The 17419-nt window shown below is 38.7% G+C and overlaps 1 protein-coding gene and 1 pseudogene across 1 annotated transcript; both read right to left on the bottom strand.

The window, feature by feature from the left end:
* Positions 1–16328, bottom strand: part of LOC141628708 (glutamate receptor 3.6-like) — an 80999-nt pseudogene extending 64671 nt beyond the window's left edge.
* A 9-nt stretch (positions 16329–16337) lies between these two features.
* Positions 16338–17419, bottom strand: LOC141628707 (glutamate receptor 3.6-like). Its single transcript, XM_074441810.1, has 3 exons — positions 17042–17419; positions 16563–16994; positions 16338–16520 (listed from the first exon to the last, which is right to left on the bottom strand). Exons 1-3 carry the CDS (start codon positions 17417–17419, stop codon positions 16338–16340), a joined length of 993 nt encoding a protein of 330 aa, XP_074297911.1.

Raw genomic sequence — 17419 nt, 5'->3', positions numbered from 1 at the left:
GTTCGATCTATGATGACTCACACGGTAGTGCCTGATTCATTATGGGGTTTTGCTCTTTTGTCAGCTGCTCTTATACTTAACCGAAGTCCGTCTAAAGCTGTCGACAAGACTCCATATGAAATGTGGAAGGGAACGGTCCCTAACTTGTCCTTTATTCGGGTTTGGGGCTGCGAGGCTTATGTCAAGTGGAGACACGAGGATAAGCTCGGCCCACGATCGGTCAAGACAAAGTTTATAGGTTATCCAAAAGGAACATTTGGTCATTACTTCTATTCGCCTACCGAACATCGAGTTTTTGTTGCGGCTAGTGCGACGTTCTTAGAGAAAGAATTTCTCAAGAACAAGACGAGTAATAGAACCTTCGAGCTGTCGGAGATTCCAGAACCAACAACCGAGGAACAGATGGAGGAAGTTGTTCCTCCAACTGATGATACGGTTAATATTCCTGAGGAACCTAGGAGGTCGGGTAGAGTCTCTCATCCTCCGGACAGATACATTGGTATGGTCGAGGAGAATGACGTTTTACTCCTAGAGAGTAATGAACCCGTTACCTATAAAGGTCTTTGTGACTGTTCGACTCAAAGCTATGGCTCGAAGCCATGCAATCCGAAATGGACTCCATATATGAGAATGACGTATGGGATCTAGTTGATTTACCTAATAAGGTAAAACCTCTACAGTGCAAATGGCTTTACAAAAAAAAGCGTTCTGTAGACGCGCAACCAGATACCTATAAGGCACGACTTATGGCCAAAGGTTTCACTCAAGTGCACGGATTGCATTATGATGAGATTTTTGTAACTGTAGTCATGCTACGTTCCATTCGGATAATCTTAGCGATAGCCGCATTTCATGATTATGAAATTTGGCAAATGGATGTGAAAACCGCCTTCTTAAACGGTTATTTGGAGGAAGAGTTGTACATGGTGCAACCCGAAGGTTTCATAGATCCTGAACATCCTAAGAAAGTATGCAAGCTTAAGCGTTCCATTTATGGACTTAAGCAAGCTTCTCAGAGTTGGAATCATCGTTTCGACCAGGTGATAAAAGAGTATGGTTTCACTCGATCGGTCGAAGAACCATGCTTATATATCAAGTCGAGTGGGAGCAAGATTGTATTCTTGATATTGTATGTCGATGACATACTCTTGATTGGGAATGACAATCCTCTCCTATCTTCGGTTAAAGAATGGTTGAAGAACCATTTCCAGATGAAAGATCTGGGTGAGGCACATCGCATTTTGGGAATCCGTATCTACCGATATAGATCACGACGGACGTTATCACTTAATCAGGAGTCTTATTTGGATAAGATTCTTGAGAAGTTCAGCATGACCAACTCCAAGAAGGGAAACCTCCAATGACGACTTTGATGCAGTTGAGCAAGTCTCAGTCACCCACGACGCCTGAAGGGATTGAGCGCATGAGTCGTGTTCCTTATGCATCTGCAATAGGATCGATCATGTATGTCATGATATGCACACGTCCAGACGTGGCATATGCATTGAGTATGACAATTCGATACCAAAAGACTCCAGGTGAAGCACACTGGATAGCTGTTAAAAACATCCTCAAGTACCTACGGAGGACTAAGGATTGGGTATTTACGTATGGAGGCGATTCTAAGCTATGCGCAATCGGTTACGCAGATGCTAGCTTCCAAACGGATCGAGATGATTCAAAATCTCAGTCCGGGTTCGTCTTCACTCTTAATGGTGCCGCGGTCAGCTGGAAGAGTTCCAAACAGAGTGTTGTAGCAGATTCTACTACTGAATCCGAGTACTATGCCGCTTCGGAGGCAGCAAATGAAGCGATATGGATGCGTCAATTCTTACAAGGACTTACGGTAGTTCCTAGTTCGAATGACCCGATCACCATCTATTGTGACAATAGAGGTGCCATCTTCCAGGCTAAGGAGCCAAAGTCTAGCAACAAATCTAGACATGTACATCGGAAAGCTCACCTGATCCGTGATTACGTGGAGCAAGAGGAGATAGTGATAGAAAAGATTGCGACGGATGATAACATCGCGGATCCTCTCACTAAACCGTTGAATTATGATAAGCATATAGGGCACGTTAATTCCATGGGAATTAAACGCGTTCCTGAGTTGTAGTACTTGATTATGGATTTGATACATTATCTTTTTCATATATACTATTTATAACTTCATCGTTTTATATATAATATTTTGTTTTTCATGTGGATTATACTGACAACATTGAACGCCACAAAGTGAACTGAATTACATTATATTTGTTTTGGTCCGTAATCGCCAATGTGAGCTGATAACTCCGGCTATTATATTGTGCAGTCGATTGATGGTGGGTTCAACGAGCCATAAGTCAAACGGTTGACTGATCGATCACAGATGCGAGATTATAACGATACCTCGTAGGACAACTTTTTGTGACAACGTAATGGAATCCTAAATGTTTAAAAACAATCGGAGCCAGGTCGTGGATAGGACATCCATTGTGTTCCTAGAGTTGATTCTTTTGACTATCGACTGTCTCTTGAGATTAAGGCAGTTTTTGGGTGACTTTGGTTTCTTTCTCACGGTCCGTAGAATCGGAGGCTAAGTAGATTTTTTCTGGGTCATTTCATACTGTGCTTACATCTGCAGGATTCGAGTTGAAGAAAATATCCAACCCTTATCAGGTATACTTATTTCTCAGGGCCACTCGAGGAGTTGTAACTGTAATGCATGGCCATGCTCGAATGTTGATTCGTTTATCAGTTAAGTTACTCTCTAGTCGGGGAAACCACTCTTGATATTGATCGCTTGTAAAATACAACCTTTGTGAATGCGGATTTGCAAATTGTTTTACATTGAGTGGGAGAAATTTTAGGATATGAGAATCGGTTATCGCACATACACTTGTGAGGACAAGTGGGAGTTTGTTGGAGCTTGTGTCCTCCACAAATTAGTGTGATAACATTTGTAATTCACTTACAGGTTCACAAAGGTATACTTCGTATATTTAATCAGTTGATTAACGTTTACCTAATAACGGTTGGCTTGCTAGAAAGTTTGACGTTATTATCATACAGATGGCGGTGATCAACTGGTCCCTAAAGGTCACACCTATAGGATGTGTTTGAGAAATGTGGTTATAGAAATATAATCACATTGATGCCTAATATGACTAAACAGTTAGTCAATGTGTTGATGAAACAATTATTTAATGAAGATTAAATAATATTAGTTGAGACGAATTAACTGTCAATTCGTAAATTGAATATAATAAGTTATATTTAATTAAATGTATGTAATGTTAGCTTGGACGAATTAATCTGTTAATTCGTAATTAAATGTAATCAGTTTTATTTAATATCAACAAGATGAATGTGTCATAGTGATAATAGTGAGGGTACACAAACCAAGAGGTCATGGGTTCGATCCTCACTAGATGACAATTTAACACATTTTATACATTTTTGGAATAACCAAAAATAAGGAGATTACACTCCTTATTTCGGTTATATGGGCCGAAATTAGGGAAGATTATATCTTCCTAATTGACTCCCATATTTCGGTGAGAATAAGAAGGAAAGGGAGATCATTATTCTACCCTAATTCCTTTTTAACCTAGCCTCCTCTCTCTCATCAGAAAAACACAAAAACAACATAATTTTACAGAAAATTTTAGATCGATTCTAGCATAATCAGAAGGGCATATCTCATATCGTCTTGGGTGCAACTGATAGGAAAATATCTACTTTGATATTGTTCTTAGGCCATATTTGCTAGGACCGAAGGTTATTTCTGAATCCTTTATTTTGTTTATGTATTTTATTTATGACTAGTGATCGTCTTAATTAAATTCGTTATAATCCTTCAATTTTAAGGGAAGTATACAGATAATTTCCCACAATAACTACCTCCCTTCATAATCCTTAAACATCCAAAGTTACCACCATATGCGTCTCTCATTTCATTCTTTCATTCTCACGTTTCATAAACTAACATCGCCCTTTGCCCACATTCACTTACTTTTACATTACTCAACACACAATCATATCACTCATCTCGTCTCAAAACATGCTTTATGCCTCAATTAAGCCTTGCCAATCTTCCTTTCCTTTTTCCTCTATCTATCACAACCACGTACAACTCATGTCCTCCTCATCGAACTCTTACTCACCACAGGTGCCACTCCCTACACCATAAGATTGGGTAACTTACGCATCAAGACCAACATACATGTAAAACAATGCATAAAGAAGCAAAATAACACCTTTGAATTAAACATAATATGCAACGAAATCAAAAGATAAGCATATGACCCGAAAAAGGGGTCACTAGATCGAGTACAGGCCACTCGATCGAGTAAGTGACTTACTCGATCGAGTAAGTGAAAGTCAGAGACGCGTATATAAAAATTATCAGGGCTACTCGATCGAGTAAGGGGTACTCGATCGAGTACCAAGATGCACTCGATCGAGTAAGGGCCACTCGATCGAGTACCCTATGCATTTCTCAGCACTGTCCAGTTTTCATAAAACGGTCATAACTCACTCATTTTTTGGTCGTTTTGGGCGTGTGACCTATCGTTAGAATCATAAAAGAACAAGCTATCACCTCCAATTGTAATCACATCAAAATAATTTATGCATCTCAAGTTATAACAGTTTAAAGATAACTTTGCTGTAATCAGACGACATAATTATCTGATTTTCTCTTCCAAACAACTTAAACATCAACAAAGCGAATATAAGCGACTCAATACTTGTAAAACCACTATCCCTAACCACATGTTACGACCTACCAAAAGCCAAACAATAACATTTATCATGCTCATATAAGATTCAACTTATCACTCATGTACTACCGCATACTTTAACTTTATAACTTTTCGTAAAACAAAACATACTCATACAATTACAAATCCTATTTCCATGTTACTAATACAACAGTATTAAAAATCGACTTAGTCACCTAAACATATTCATAATCACGAAATTCATATTTTCATGCAATTGCCACTTCATCTTTTCCAATCAATTCATCTAGTTCAATCACATTCTTCATCTAACAAGTGCATATAATACAACAGTAGACAATTATATGAACTTATTATATAGCTTTACGCAAACAAAATTATGTAAAATCATATCACACCCCCTAATCACATGTTACTAGTATATCCCCATTATAAATCATCCATCCTGCAACATCATTATTCATCACAAATTATCATATATGAACTACTCCCTTTTTCTACCACATCATTCATCATTCTCATATACTTTTTCAACAATTCAAAACAACATTGTAAACCAACTATCATGCAATTCATGTATTCAATCAACGACAAATATAATCATATCATCATCATCCTTCACTACACATTTCATATCCTCCACATGCATGCATCCATCGATTCATACAACACCTCACTATATAGATACACAACACACAAGGTAAACACATAGCGATCCCGACTCATATCCCATGTGACCGGTTCAAAATTGTAGGGCGAGTTCGCGACTTTAGGACGTCTCCCAAGCCTTTGCATTAGCTCCTACAATTTTTACCCCGGATTCATTTTAATTGACTCCCTATATTCATTAGATTCATTCATTACCACTTTGTAACACCCCCATACTCCAAGTGCCTTACCAGGACCACTTAAGGTATAAGAACATCACCATCTCGGTTACCCGAGGCAATGATAATCAAATGACAATGAAGAACATAATTTAAATAACACTATAACTTAAAGTGATTACATGATCAAAACCAAAACTGTGAAACTGATATACAAGGTTCTCAGACGGTTTACTTCTAAAACTATCAAAGCTATAAAACATCGTCTGACACAGCGGAAGACTTCTAACTGCCACGTGATGACTCATCCCAGCTATCCCATACGCGTCATATCATACCTGCTCAATAATTGCTCACCACCCCCAAATGGATTACCACAGTTTTTAAAACATTTAAACGGTGTCAGTACTAATTACACCAAAACAATGCCACAATGAAGCAAGTACACAAACAGTTCAAACAGCTCAACACAACACCAGTCTCCATCTCCAATCTCCACACAACTGACTACACACTAAAGTGTGTAGCCCTGCCAGAGTACCCATCGCAACAGGTTACTCCTCGCCGCCAGTGGGGGACCGCAGCCATTCCCACCTAAGCCCCGCTCATCTCCATCGAGCGATAAACCCATGTTCATTAATGTGCACATCCCTTCTGTGGCAGGTTTCACAGAAGGCGAATCAAGGGCGTGAAGCCACTCCCGCAAGTGACTCCACTCAGCCAGGGACGCACCCCGAAGATCACAGACAGATACAACAACAATCAACGATATCAATAAACAACCGTCACAAACACCAGCAGTATACTTTAACAATAATCACAACCGTCTGAATCAATCAACAATCACTAACTACAGCACAACCACCACACATTATGTAATTAATACCGAGTAGGGAAACCTTACCTGAAACAAGCCATCACCAAGATCGTCACAATCAGCTAATCATAATTATTCTTCAACGAAATCACCTCCTATAGACACACAATTACACAATCACAATCTACAACAACAATACTCCCCAAAAACCCCAAATTATCCAATTAGGGTTTTAAAGAAACTCAATGAAACACTACATAAATTATACAAGGAACTTACCCCTGACACGACGATCACAACGGTCTAAAGAATAGGATGATCCGACCAACCAAGCCTTGGGATTTGCCACTAATGCGAAGAACGTAACTTTCAATCTTCTCTAGAAAGGTTTTAGGATGATAAAAGTGTTTAAGAAAAGTGACGGAACCTTTTTATATTAATCCCGCATTAGTAACAAAACCCGTCAAAACAAACCCTTAAAACACACTTACTCGATCGAGTAACTAACGTACTCGATCGAGTGCGCCTTACTCGATCGAGTACCAAGGCTACTCGATCGAGTACCCTACAGGCAGAATACTGTCTCTTAAATCAAAACATGCTTACTCGACAGAGTAAGCCCCACTCGATAGAGTACCCAGAGACTCATAAAACCGTAGTATTACAGAGCGTTTCTGATCTGTTGTTGTGTCGACTGTGGTGATTGCATTTCCAGGTAGGGTTTCCTACTCAGTTCTTGTATACATGATTATGAGATGGTTGTTGGTTGTTGGCATTTGTTTATATCGTAATTGATTTGGTATTGTTGATACTATAATTGGTTGTTGTTGTTTGTCTGTGTTTCGCGAGGTGCGCCCTTGGCTGAGTGGAGTCACTTGCGGGAGTGGCTACACGCCCTTGATTCGCCTCTTGTGGAACCCGCCACAAGAGGGGATGTGCACATTAAGGAACATGGGTTTGCGCTCGGTAAAGATGAGTGGGGCTTAGGTGGGAACGGTTGCGGTCCCCCACTGACGGTGTGGATTACTGGTTGCAGCCGTAATCTGGCAGGGTTAGACCTTCAGGATAGCCAGGTGATTGGTGATGTGACGGTGTTGGAGAATTGTGTTTGTATATTATTCTTGTATATCTTATATTATGTATGCAGTAATTAACCCCGTTCAATTGTTTTAAAAACTGTGGTGATCCATTTGGGAATGGTGAGTAGTTATTGAGCAGGTATGATTTGGATGCGCGAGGGATTAGCTGTGCATGAGTCACCACGAGTCTATTAGAAGTCTTCCGCTGTTATGTTGAACATTTTATTTACTTTAGTTGGTTTTTGGTTTTGGAACAGTTGTATCTTACTTTACAGTTTTTGGGTTTTGATGTATTCACCTAAACTATTTATTTAAAGTACGTTCTTTGATGGTCTATTTGATATACATTGTCTTGGGTAACCGAGATTGTCACTTTCATTCATTAGGTGGTCTTAGTAAGGCACCTTGGTGTATGGGGGTGTTACAGATGCCGCATCTGTTCTCCATCTGAAGGTAGAGTTATTTTGAGTAGAAATGTTGTCTTTGATGAAAATTTTATTGTTAATCCTACTGTGAAGTCTATTACTTTGTCAGATAGTAGTAGTAGTGTTGATAAATAGGTGGAGCAGCAAGACACTCTTGATGAGAGTGTAACACAACAAGAAGATCAACCACTACAGTCCGAATCCGAATCTGTACCATCAGGTTTTTCATTACCAGTTCCGAATCAGCAGAGTTTGGCCCATGAGCGGTCAATCAGGCCTAATTTTGGCAAGCCTCCGAATAGATTTGGTTCGAAAGGTATGGTGGGTTATGCACTTCAGGTTGCCGAGGAGGTGGGTCCTGACTTACATGAGTCATCCACTTTTAAAGAAGCAGCTACATGTTCTAAATCTACCCAATGGCTTGTTGCCATGGGAGATGAGATGGAGTCACTTCAAAAGAATCGGAACTGGAAATTATCCAAGAAGCCTCAAGGCGGAAAGATTGTTACTTGTAAATGGATCTTCGAGAAAGAAGGAGAAACTGTTGATGAGGGTATAAGGTATAAAGCTCGATTGGTAGCTCTTGGGTTCAGTAAAAAAGAAGGGGTAGACTACAAGGAGATTTTTTCACCAGTGGTCAGACAAACTTCCATCAGAGTGTTACTAGCAATAGTTGCACATCAGAATTTAGAAGTCGAACAGCTAGATGTGAAGACAGCTTTCCTACATGGAGAGGTAGAAGAAGAGATATACATGACTCGGCCAAACGGTTTCCAGGTCCCGAGTAAAGAAGACTATGTTTGTAAGCTGAAGAAGTCCTTATATGGGCTAAAACAATCACCGAGGCAGTGGTATAAAAGGTTCGACAGCTACATGTTGGAAATTGGCTATAATAGGTGTCCGTATGATTGTTGTGTTTATTACAACAAGGTGAAGAATGGGTCTCTCATTTATCTGATCTTATATGTAGACGATATGTTGATAGCTGTAGAGAGCAAGTTTGATGTTCAGAAATTGAAGGGTCTTCTCAGTGCTGAGTTTGAGATGAAAGATTTGGGTGCAGCAAGGAAAATTCTGGGAATGGAGATCTACAGGGATAGGAGCAAGAAGAAGCTTTTCTTATCTCAGAAAGGCTATATTCAGAAGGTACTGTCAAGATTTGGAATATCTACTGCTAAATCCATAGATACTCCTAGTGCATCAAATGCACATCTGTCTATTGCTTTTGCACCCAAATCAGCTGAAGAAAGGGAATACATGTCCCGAGTTCCGTACTCTACAGTGGGTAGCTTGATGTATGCTATTGTCTGCACTAGACCTGATCTAGCGCAGTCAGTCAGCGTGGTGAGCCGGTTTATGGGTGATCTAGGTAAAGAGCACTAATAAGCTGTGAAGATAATTTTTCAGTACCTTAAGGGTACATCTGATTTTGGTCTCATTTATGGAGGTGATAGAGAGTGCCTTGTGTTAGGGTACTTAGATTCTGATTATGCAGGAGATGTTGACAGCAGACTATCAATGACTGGTTATGTTTTCACTCTTGGTGGTTCAGTCTTCAGTTGGAAGGCTACATTACAGCCTACAGTTACTTTGTCTACTACTGAAGCAGAGTATATGGCCTTGACTGCAGCAGCTAAAGAGGGTATCTGGTTAAAAGGATTGCTCAGTGATCTGGGTCTATATCAGAAGCAAGCTATATTGTATTTTGTGACAGTCTTAGTGCAATATGCTTGGATAAAGATCAAGTCCATCATGAGAGGACTAAGCATATAGATGTGAGATATCACTTTCTGAGAAATGAGAAGAGGATTAAGGTGAACAAAGTGGGTACTGCTGATAACCCAGCTGACATGTTTACCAAGCCAATTCCGCATAGAAAGTTCCAACACTGTTTGGACTTGCTAAATATTCGAAGTCTGTAATTGCCCCTTTGTGGGCAATATTTGAGGGGGAAAGGAGAAGAGTTTTCTGGTACATCTGGCATCTATGGGGGTGCATCTAGTACATCTGTCTGTTTCTAAGAGTATTTAAGTCAAGGTGGAGATTTGTTGGGTTTGTGCCTTGATTCTGTTAGTCGCCGCTTCGAATGACTATGCAGGGGTAAACGGTATCCGTATCTGTTATTGGGGTAGGTCTGTCTTGGGCCTTTATTAGGTCATTTTGTATTAGGTCTTAGAGAGTATTATATAAACTCTTTAAACCTTTACCTAGCAGTCATGCTTATCATACCGTATAACAACGGTTTTTGTTATATAAAAAAGCGGACGTTGTTAAAGCGTCCGTTGTTAAAGGTTGTAACAACGGTTGGTTTATCTAAGAAACCCGTTGTGAAAACTATTAACAACGGTTAAAAACCGTTGTCGTTACGAGACATTCGTTGTGGAAAGTGTGACTAATTTTTGGTGGAAAAGTTATAACAACGGTTACAATAGAAACAACCGTTGTTATAACTAAAGACAACGGGTTTTTTTTTTTTAAAATAACCGTTGTTGTTGATTTAAAAAAAAAAAAATTTATATATTACTAGATGCATGCATTATTACTGCTCCTTTATGCTTCCGATGCATAATATGCATTATTACTGCCAAATCTCTGCATATGAAAGGACACAATATATGGAATGAGAAGGGTTATAAGATTGGCACAACTTCCTAAACATATTAATTAAAAAACAACTCAAACGACACATTACTTAGTATAAATTCATGCATTATCTCAATAACCATTCCATTATATCACTATCTCCACCCTAAACTCCAAACCCTAAATCTTTAAAACCTAATAAACTCCAAACTTCCTTCAACAATGAATGATACCGTTCGTAATACATGCATTATGACCAAGTACAACAAGAGTTTCATCCGTCGGTTGCTGGAAATCGAGAGGAGGTACATGAGCTACCTTGAGGAAGCTCGTATCGCACTCAAGGACACCAAAAAAATGGCTTGTTAGAGCCGCAGATAATGCAGCTATATGACGATATAGCATCTGCGGAACGAAACCTCCAAATAGCAAAGGAGGAGAGGATGAATATCATAGAAGAGAATGCATCCCTATATGAACATCTAAGAATTGTATTTTTAGCAATGAAATAAGTTTATATATATATATATATATATATATATATATATATCAATTAATTAAGTTTATGCATTCCTCTCCATCATCTTCTTCTTTGTTTTATTTTATTTAATTTGTTTTACTAATAAACGCGGAAAAACTAATTAAGCGAATAATAATTAGAGAAAGAACAATAATGATCGAGAAAAACACATGCAAATAAAATAATTAGAGAAAGAACAATAATGACGGAGATGACAAAACCTAAAACCATAAAGCGATAGATATTTACCTGATAATTAGAGAAAGAAAGAGGCGATGACAACAACAGTGACGGAGATGATAAAGCGACAATGAGAAAGAGACGATGAGAAAGAGTGTGGTTGTATGTTTGTGTTTGTGTTTGTGTTTGTGTTTGTGTTTGTGTTTGTGTTTGTGTTTGTGGCTGTAGCTGATCTGTGTTTGTGTGGTATATATTGTGGAAAGTATTGACAATGGTTTTTACACATAAACCCGTTGTCATTAGAGAATATATTAACAACGGGTCCTTAGAAAACCGTTGTTAAAAAGTATTAACAAAGGGTTTTAATATAACCGTTGTAATTACTTTTCACTAATTTTGCGCCAAATTATTAACAACGGTTATAATGTATTACAGAGTAAAATGTTGTTATTAGTTTTTATAATTACAACGGTTGTGCAAGTTTAACCCGTTGTTAAAACCAATAACAACGGTTAACAACACATAACCGTTGTAATTAAGTTTAGTAAAATTCGCGCCATCCATTCTATAATGTCTTATGGTGATTTTCGTGAATAAGCGTTGTTAAAGGGCCGTTGTGATTGCCTGGATTTGTAGTAGTGAATCTGAAAACTCTTCACATATCAATAAAACTCCCTCCTTTCTGCTCTGTGGACGTAGCTAACACACCGTTAGTGAACCACATAAATCTGTGCGTTTGTCTTTTATTGTTCTTTATTTGTTCTTTCTTGCTTCTGTTATAACAGTCACTGATCCTCTGTAAATCACCATTCTCCGATAAGGTCAGTATCGTTGTCGACATGTCTGCTGATAACTGTGAGTCCCTTGGAAATGCCTGCATATTCACAGAAACAAAGTTACACCTGTGCTGGATAATATAGAGTAGATGGCCATTAGTTGCTTGAGCTCCATGTGGCCCAACAAGTATAGTAGCACCCGAATCAAACTTGAACTAGACCAAAACTGAACTCCTTGAAGTAGGCTACCTAAGATATGACATGATCCTACACTACTGCAACCCCCCCCCCACCCAAAAATGTCTCCATTCAAAGTGAACCGAAACGACTCACTACGTTCTATCTGTATAATTTGGAAATAATTAAATTTGTTTGCACCAAATTCGACAATAACCTTACGGGTTAATAGGATGTCGCACACCTAATAAAAGATGTATACCCTAGACACAAATGAATGTAATAATAGGGGTCGAACACAAGGAGACGGGAGTTGCTATATAAGTTGTTATGGGGTGAATTCTAATTAAGTCGGTTATCGATTGATTATATGATTGGGTTTGTAAACAATAACAATAAAGGAAGAGTCTAGGGGGTAGGGATGTCAATGGATCGGGTTCGGGTCGGGTGAAGCCTCATCCGTCATCCATCCGTCTTTTTAAAATCTCATCCAACCCGTCCGTCATCCGTGAAACATATCATCCGTCATCCATCATCCATGGATGAAACGGGTGGATCGGGTGATAAACGGGTGTTGTGCATTTATAATTTCAAGTTTAAAAAAATGATGATTTTTTTTCTCTACAAAAATAAAGTTAGATAATTAATTTAGTTTAACTTTCTAGTGGGTAGGCTTACAAAATATTTATATTGAGAGTAGAAAAATATGAAAATTTAAATATTTTATATCTTAATAATGTGTTATATGTAAAACAAATTAAATAAAAAATAATAAAATCGGGTGATGGATGGATGGCGGGTGGATGGCGGGTGGAATTTCTTCATCCAACCCATCCGTCATCCACATCCGTTTCATCCGTCATCCATCCACCATCCATTTAAATCGGGTTTTCATCCATCTTTTAGGATCGGGTGGATCGGGTTTTAATGGATGCGGGTGAAATTGACATCCCTACTAGGGGGGGGGTCACACATGCAAATTATGTAAATGATCAAATTAAACATAGGAGTTGATAATATTGTTAATTGTTTAGGCTTAAAGACAACCACCTCTCGGCCTTATTGTCAAACATAGATCGGGTCCTAGCGAACTCTCGTTATGACTAGGTCGTCTACTAAAAAATGCTTAGTCTAATTCAGTTTCGAGCCTCTCGACTTATAAAAGTGAATTAACAAATTTAATCTAAGATAATGGCCAACAATCAAAGACTAATAAAATAATGCAAGCATGTTAAAGAAACAATGAATTGATATTTAAACATCCTATTTCAACAATTGCAATACTATTCATGCATGGCTCCCTTAATCCCTAGACTAGTGAATTACTCATGCATAATGGAAACTAATCTAATGACAAATGATATAATAAAGATGAACATACTAACTAATAATGTAAATGACAAATGAATAACGAAACAATACTAGGAATAAGTTTACCTTAACAATTGGAAATGGACTTGAAAATGAAGAACAAGATAGAACAAATAGAAATAACTTGAAGATGAACTTGTAATATAAATTGAAATGCTTAAAGAAATTTATTCATAACAATAAGGAAATGCTAAAGGGAAATCTAAACTACATTTTATTCTGAAAACTAAGCCTAAAGCGTAAGGAAAAAGTGTGTTTGTAAGTGTGTGGATACAACACCCTTTATATAGGATCAAAGGGAGTAACGGAAATAAGATAAAAGGGGCTAACCCCGATCGGGGACATCTCCCCGATCGGGGTCGTGATGTTTTATGATTTTTCTCTTAAATTCGTCTTTAATTGCATGAGGAATCCAATGTGAGCTATTAACCCATCTTTAATACATCCGGTTAATTGCCATCCTAAGACCATCCTAAGCTTGGCATTCTCCACATGAACTTGGACTTCTCTTTTGGGCTTTATTTTGTATGATCATTTTGCATATCAACCCAACCTTCATACTTCTTACTCAAGCTTGGAAATTACAAAAATACCTTTCCGAGGTCATGCTTAGTCTTTTTAGCCTCGTGAACTCATGTGTTTGCTACTTTGACGGGAAAAAGCTACTAAAAACTTAATTTCCTACAAAACACAATGAAAACAAGCAAACACAATTAGAACACGGAATTAGCTCACAAACACATTAATAGAAGTGCGATAATCAAATAAACCGAGCTAAAATAGAGGGTTAAAGTATATATAAAATGGACTTATCACGGGTCATGAACCAATTCAGACCCGATAACCTTGACTCGTAGGCATTGCCCAAAAACGACCGACTTGAGATTAACTGTATGACCCATTTGTCAGGTGAAAACGATCAGTAAGCACATATGTCCTATATAAAAAGACTAGACTCAAGTAGCTCCATGTTCTATGACAAATTATGTAGCTTCCATGAGGAATAGAGATTTGCAGAGCATGACTAACAGAACTAATTCGTTACTGTATAAGCTTTGGACTGCTTGTCTGCCCTTTAAACCCTACATATACTACGTGCAATTATCGCTGGAAAGGTACTTACGAATCCCCAGCCGTTTTTGGTGCACTCTTGTCCCACAATACTGAAATCACATCTTGTTGAGAGGAAGAGCTCCATGTATGCCTTTTTGTTAACTATAGCAGCAACCCCGCCATTTTTAGGACCCTTTATCAGGGACTCAGCACTCTCATTTTCAGACTTAAGAGCAACATGACAAGAAGCAGCAACCCCAAGCTCCTTGTGCAAATAATCGTAAACAAATGAGCCTTCACGGTATCCTATAGGATCGTTGCTCAGAACTAGACTTTGCATTCCTTTTATAGGTGAAGAGAGTTGTTGAACTGTCCGTATGGAGGTCAGGCTTGCAGTGTAGCTTGAATTAATTATTAGGACAACAAAGAACCATATGACGAGTACAAATCGACCAAGTGTGCTCATAGTACTTTCCCCTACATAAAATGGGATAAATACATGCATCATAAGCCTTATAACTTGACTTGGTAATACTGACCCGAGCTTAATTTATACAAATTAACTAATTTGAAACAAAAACTTTATCAGCCATGATCAGTGACCTAATTCTGGGGAACACTATTAGTCTAATATGCTTGTGTATAGAAGCATAATTGATGGAACTGAAAGAACTTACTGTGAGCAAAGAACCAGGTTGAAAGGCTGAACCTGCAATTTAAAGCATGTAACAACCAGCATTAGCTTCGCCCTTGTGCTATGAACGACACTTACCATAACATTGTTATAACTTGCTGCCTGGGTGGGCCTCGGAATTCATCATTAATCCGATGTTCCAGAATCCAAACAACACATCCCACGACAATGAAAAATACAAATGTTGCACACCACATCATTGGAGTGAACAGCCTTAGAAAGGCCCATGCATTACTGTCCTTGGTCTGCACCCGGGCTTCAACAACTAAACCTGACTCCCTGTATGGCTGTGTAAAATCTGCTTTCCTTGTTCTATCGGTGGTAATAGAAATATCACCAATTACAGCATCAAAAACTTACAGTGAAAGAAAGAATAAGGTTACTGAAGAGTTGAAGGTAGACCTCGCACAACTGGACCGTCCCAAATGACCCAACTCGAACAGAATAACCCCAAATATAACCCCAAAACCCAAAAATCAACCTGACCCATAACTGACCCAAATTTTGTTGGACCTAAACCAAAAATGACTCAATCTGAAATGACTTTATTGACCTAAAATGACATTTGAAATCACACTAACTTTATGTCACAGCAAATGACCGAAACTTAATCCACAATTTGAAATGACTTGACTCAAAAACTGAATAACCTGATATCTTCCCACCCAACCCAAAAATGACTTCACCCAAACAAACATGTAACCAAAATGGCCTGACCATGCTCAACGTGCATATAAAACATAATTGGACAGATTGACTGACACAAACGACCTGTTCCCGGGTCTACTTGAAGGTGTAATTCATGCATTAAAAAACAAGGTTACTGAATTAATTCTACACTTACTCCTGCACTCAATTTGTCAATCAGCTCATTGATGTTTGGGTTATCTGTTCCGTTCCCAAATGGCAACAACTTATAGGGAAGAGCATATGGAAGCAAATTGACAGCAGAAGTGAAAATGTCAATTCAATATCCAGTGAATGAATTTGTTTTTTCTGAATATGAAATAATTTCATTGTAATCAGCTCGATTTGGAACTCCAATCTTTAGACGCTTTCCATTTATGGGGTAAACCCATCCACGAGGCTTCTTAGCAGTTTGTCCCGGTCAGATTACACTGTACAACTGCTGCCTAAAACCTGTTTGGTTGAGCGGAGTAGAGAATAAAGCTTCTGGTGGCTGAACTGATAAACCAGAAGAGTTTATCCAATACCCAATATTAATATGACCAGTTCCTACAACATTGACAATGTCATAAGAAGGATTGATCAGATCCCTATCAGAGTCATACTGAATATTGCCAGTCAGTCCAGTCAGTTTTACTCGTCATACATTGGAGAGAAGAAGTTCCCCTCCATCGAAGACCCTCATTGCATCAAGGTGCAAGTTACTGTCTTTAAACTGGCGTATCATAGAAGTATTTGAGAATGATATGCTTCCTCCTTGACTAAAATATTCATTTAAGGCATGGGCAAGAATCCAAACTGTATCATACGCATGTAGACCGTATGTGTTCAATCCAAACAACCCATCTGTGTATTCCCTTCTAATCAAATTTCGCCATCGAGTCATGACTTGTTTCTTCAGCTTTGACTCGGGAGTGTGAAAACGCAAGGTAAGTAAACCCTGAACATCACTCAGTGAGCTGGAAGAAAGTGGCGAATCTGTTTCTAAGATGTCAGTAAGCCAATCAGTAGCAATCCAAACATAGCCACTGTCCAACATTGTGGAGAACGAGCCAGCTGAAGCACCTTTAGGCCATAACTAGTGTATGTATGGAGAACAATTATTCTAGATTCTTGCAAAGCAACCTGATATAAAATCTGTCTTATGTCTTCTCCACTTGGTTCAGGATTCATAGGTGCTTTATAGCTAATTGTACACTGCTTCCCCGCTAACTTATCTTCTAAAGCAGCAATGCCATTCCTTCCAAAATCATCATCTTTATAGATTGCAGTCACTTTCCTCCATCCAAAGTAAACCACAATGTCGGCTATAACAGCCATTTGGAAAACATCATTTTGGGTTGTCCTAACGAAGAAAGGATACTCAGGGGAGGAAAGGGATGGATCTGTAGCTGCAAATGAGAGCAACGGCACCTGCAGTCTCTTGGCCAGATAAGAAACTACATGAGCTATCACAGATGATTGTGGACCTATGATTGCCACTGCATTCTCCATGAAGGACAT

Source organism: Silene latifolia, chromosome Y (assembly GCF_048544455.1).
Source record: "Silene latifolia isolate original U9 population chromosome Y, ASM4854445v1, whole genome shotgun sequence".
NCBI lineage: Eukaryota > Viridiplantae > Streptophyta > Magnoliopsida > Caryophyllales > Caryophyllaceae > Silene > Silene latifolia.
This window is presented reverse-complemented; position numbering and strand designations above follow the sequence as displayed.

Excerpts from the sequence above, each read along its gene's own strand:
- LOC141628707 (XM_074441810.1), bottom strand. The coding sequence starts at position 17,419 with ATGTCCTTCATGGAGAATGCAGTGGCAATCATAGGTCCACAATCATCT. Across the intron at positions 16,995-17,041 it reads TAAGACAGATTTTATATCAG|TTATGGCCTAAAGGTGCTTC; the intron begins GTTGCTTTGCAA and ends TACATACACTAG. Across the intron at positions 16,521-16,562 it reads GGGAACTTCTTCTCTCCAAT|TATGACTCTGATAGGGATCT; the intron begins GTATGACGAGTA and ends GGCAATATTCAG.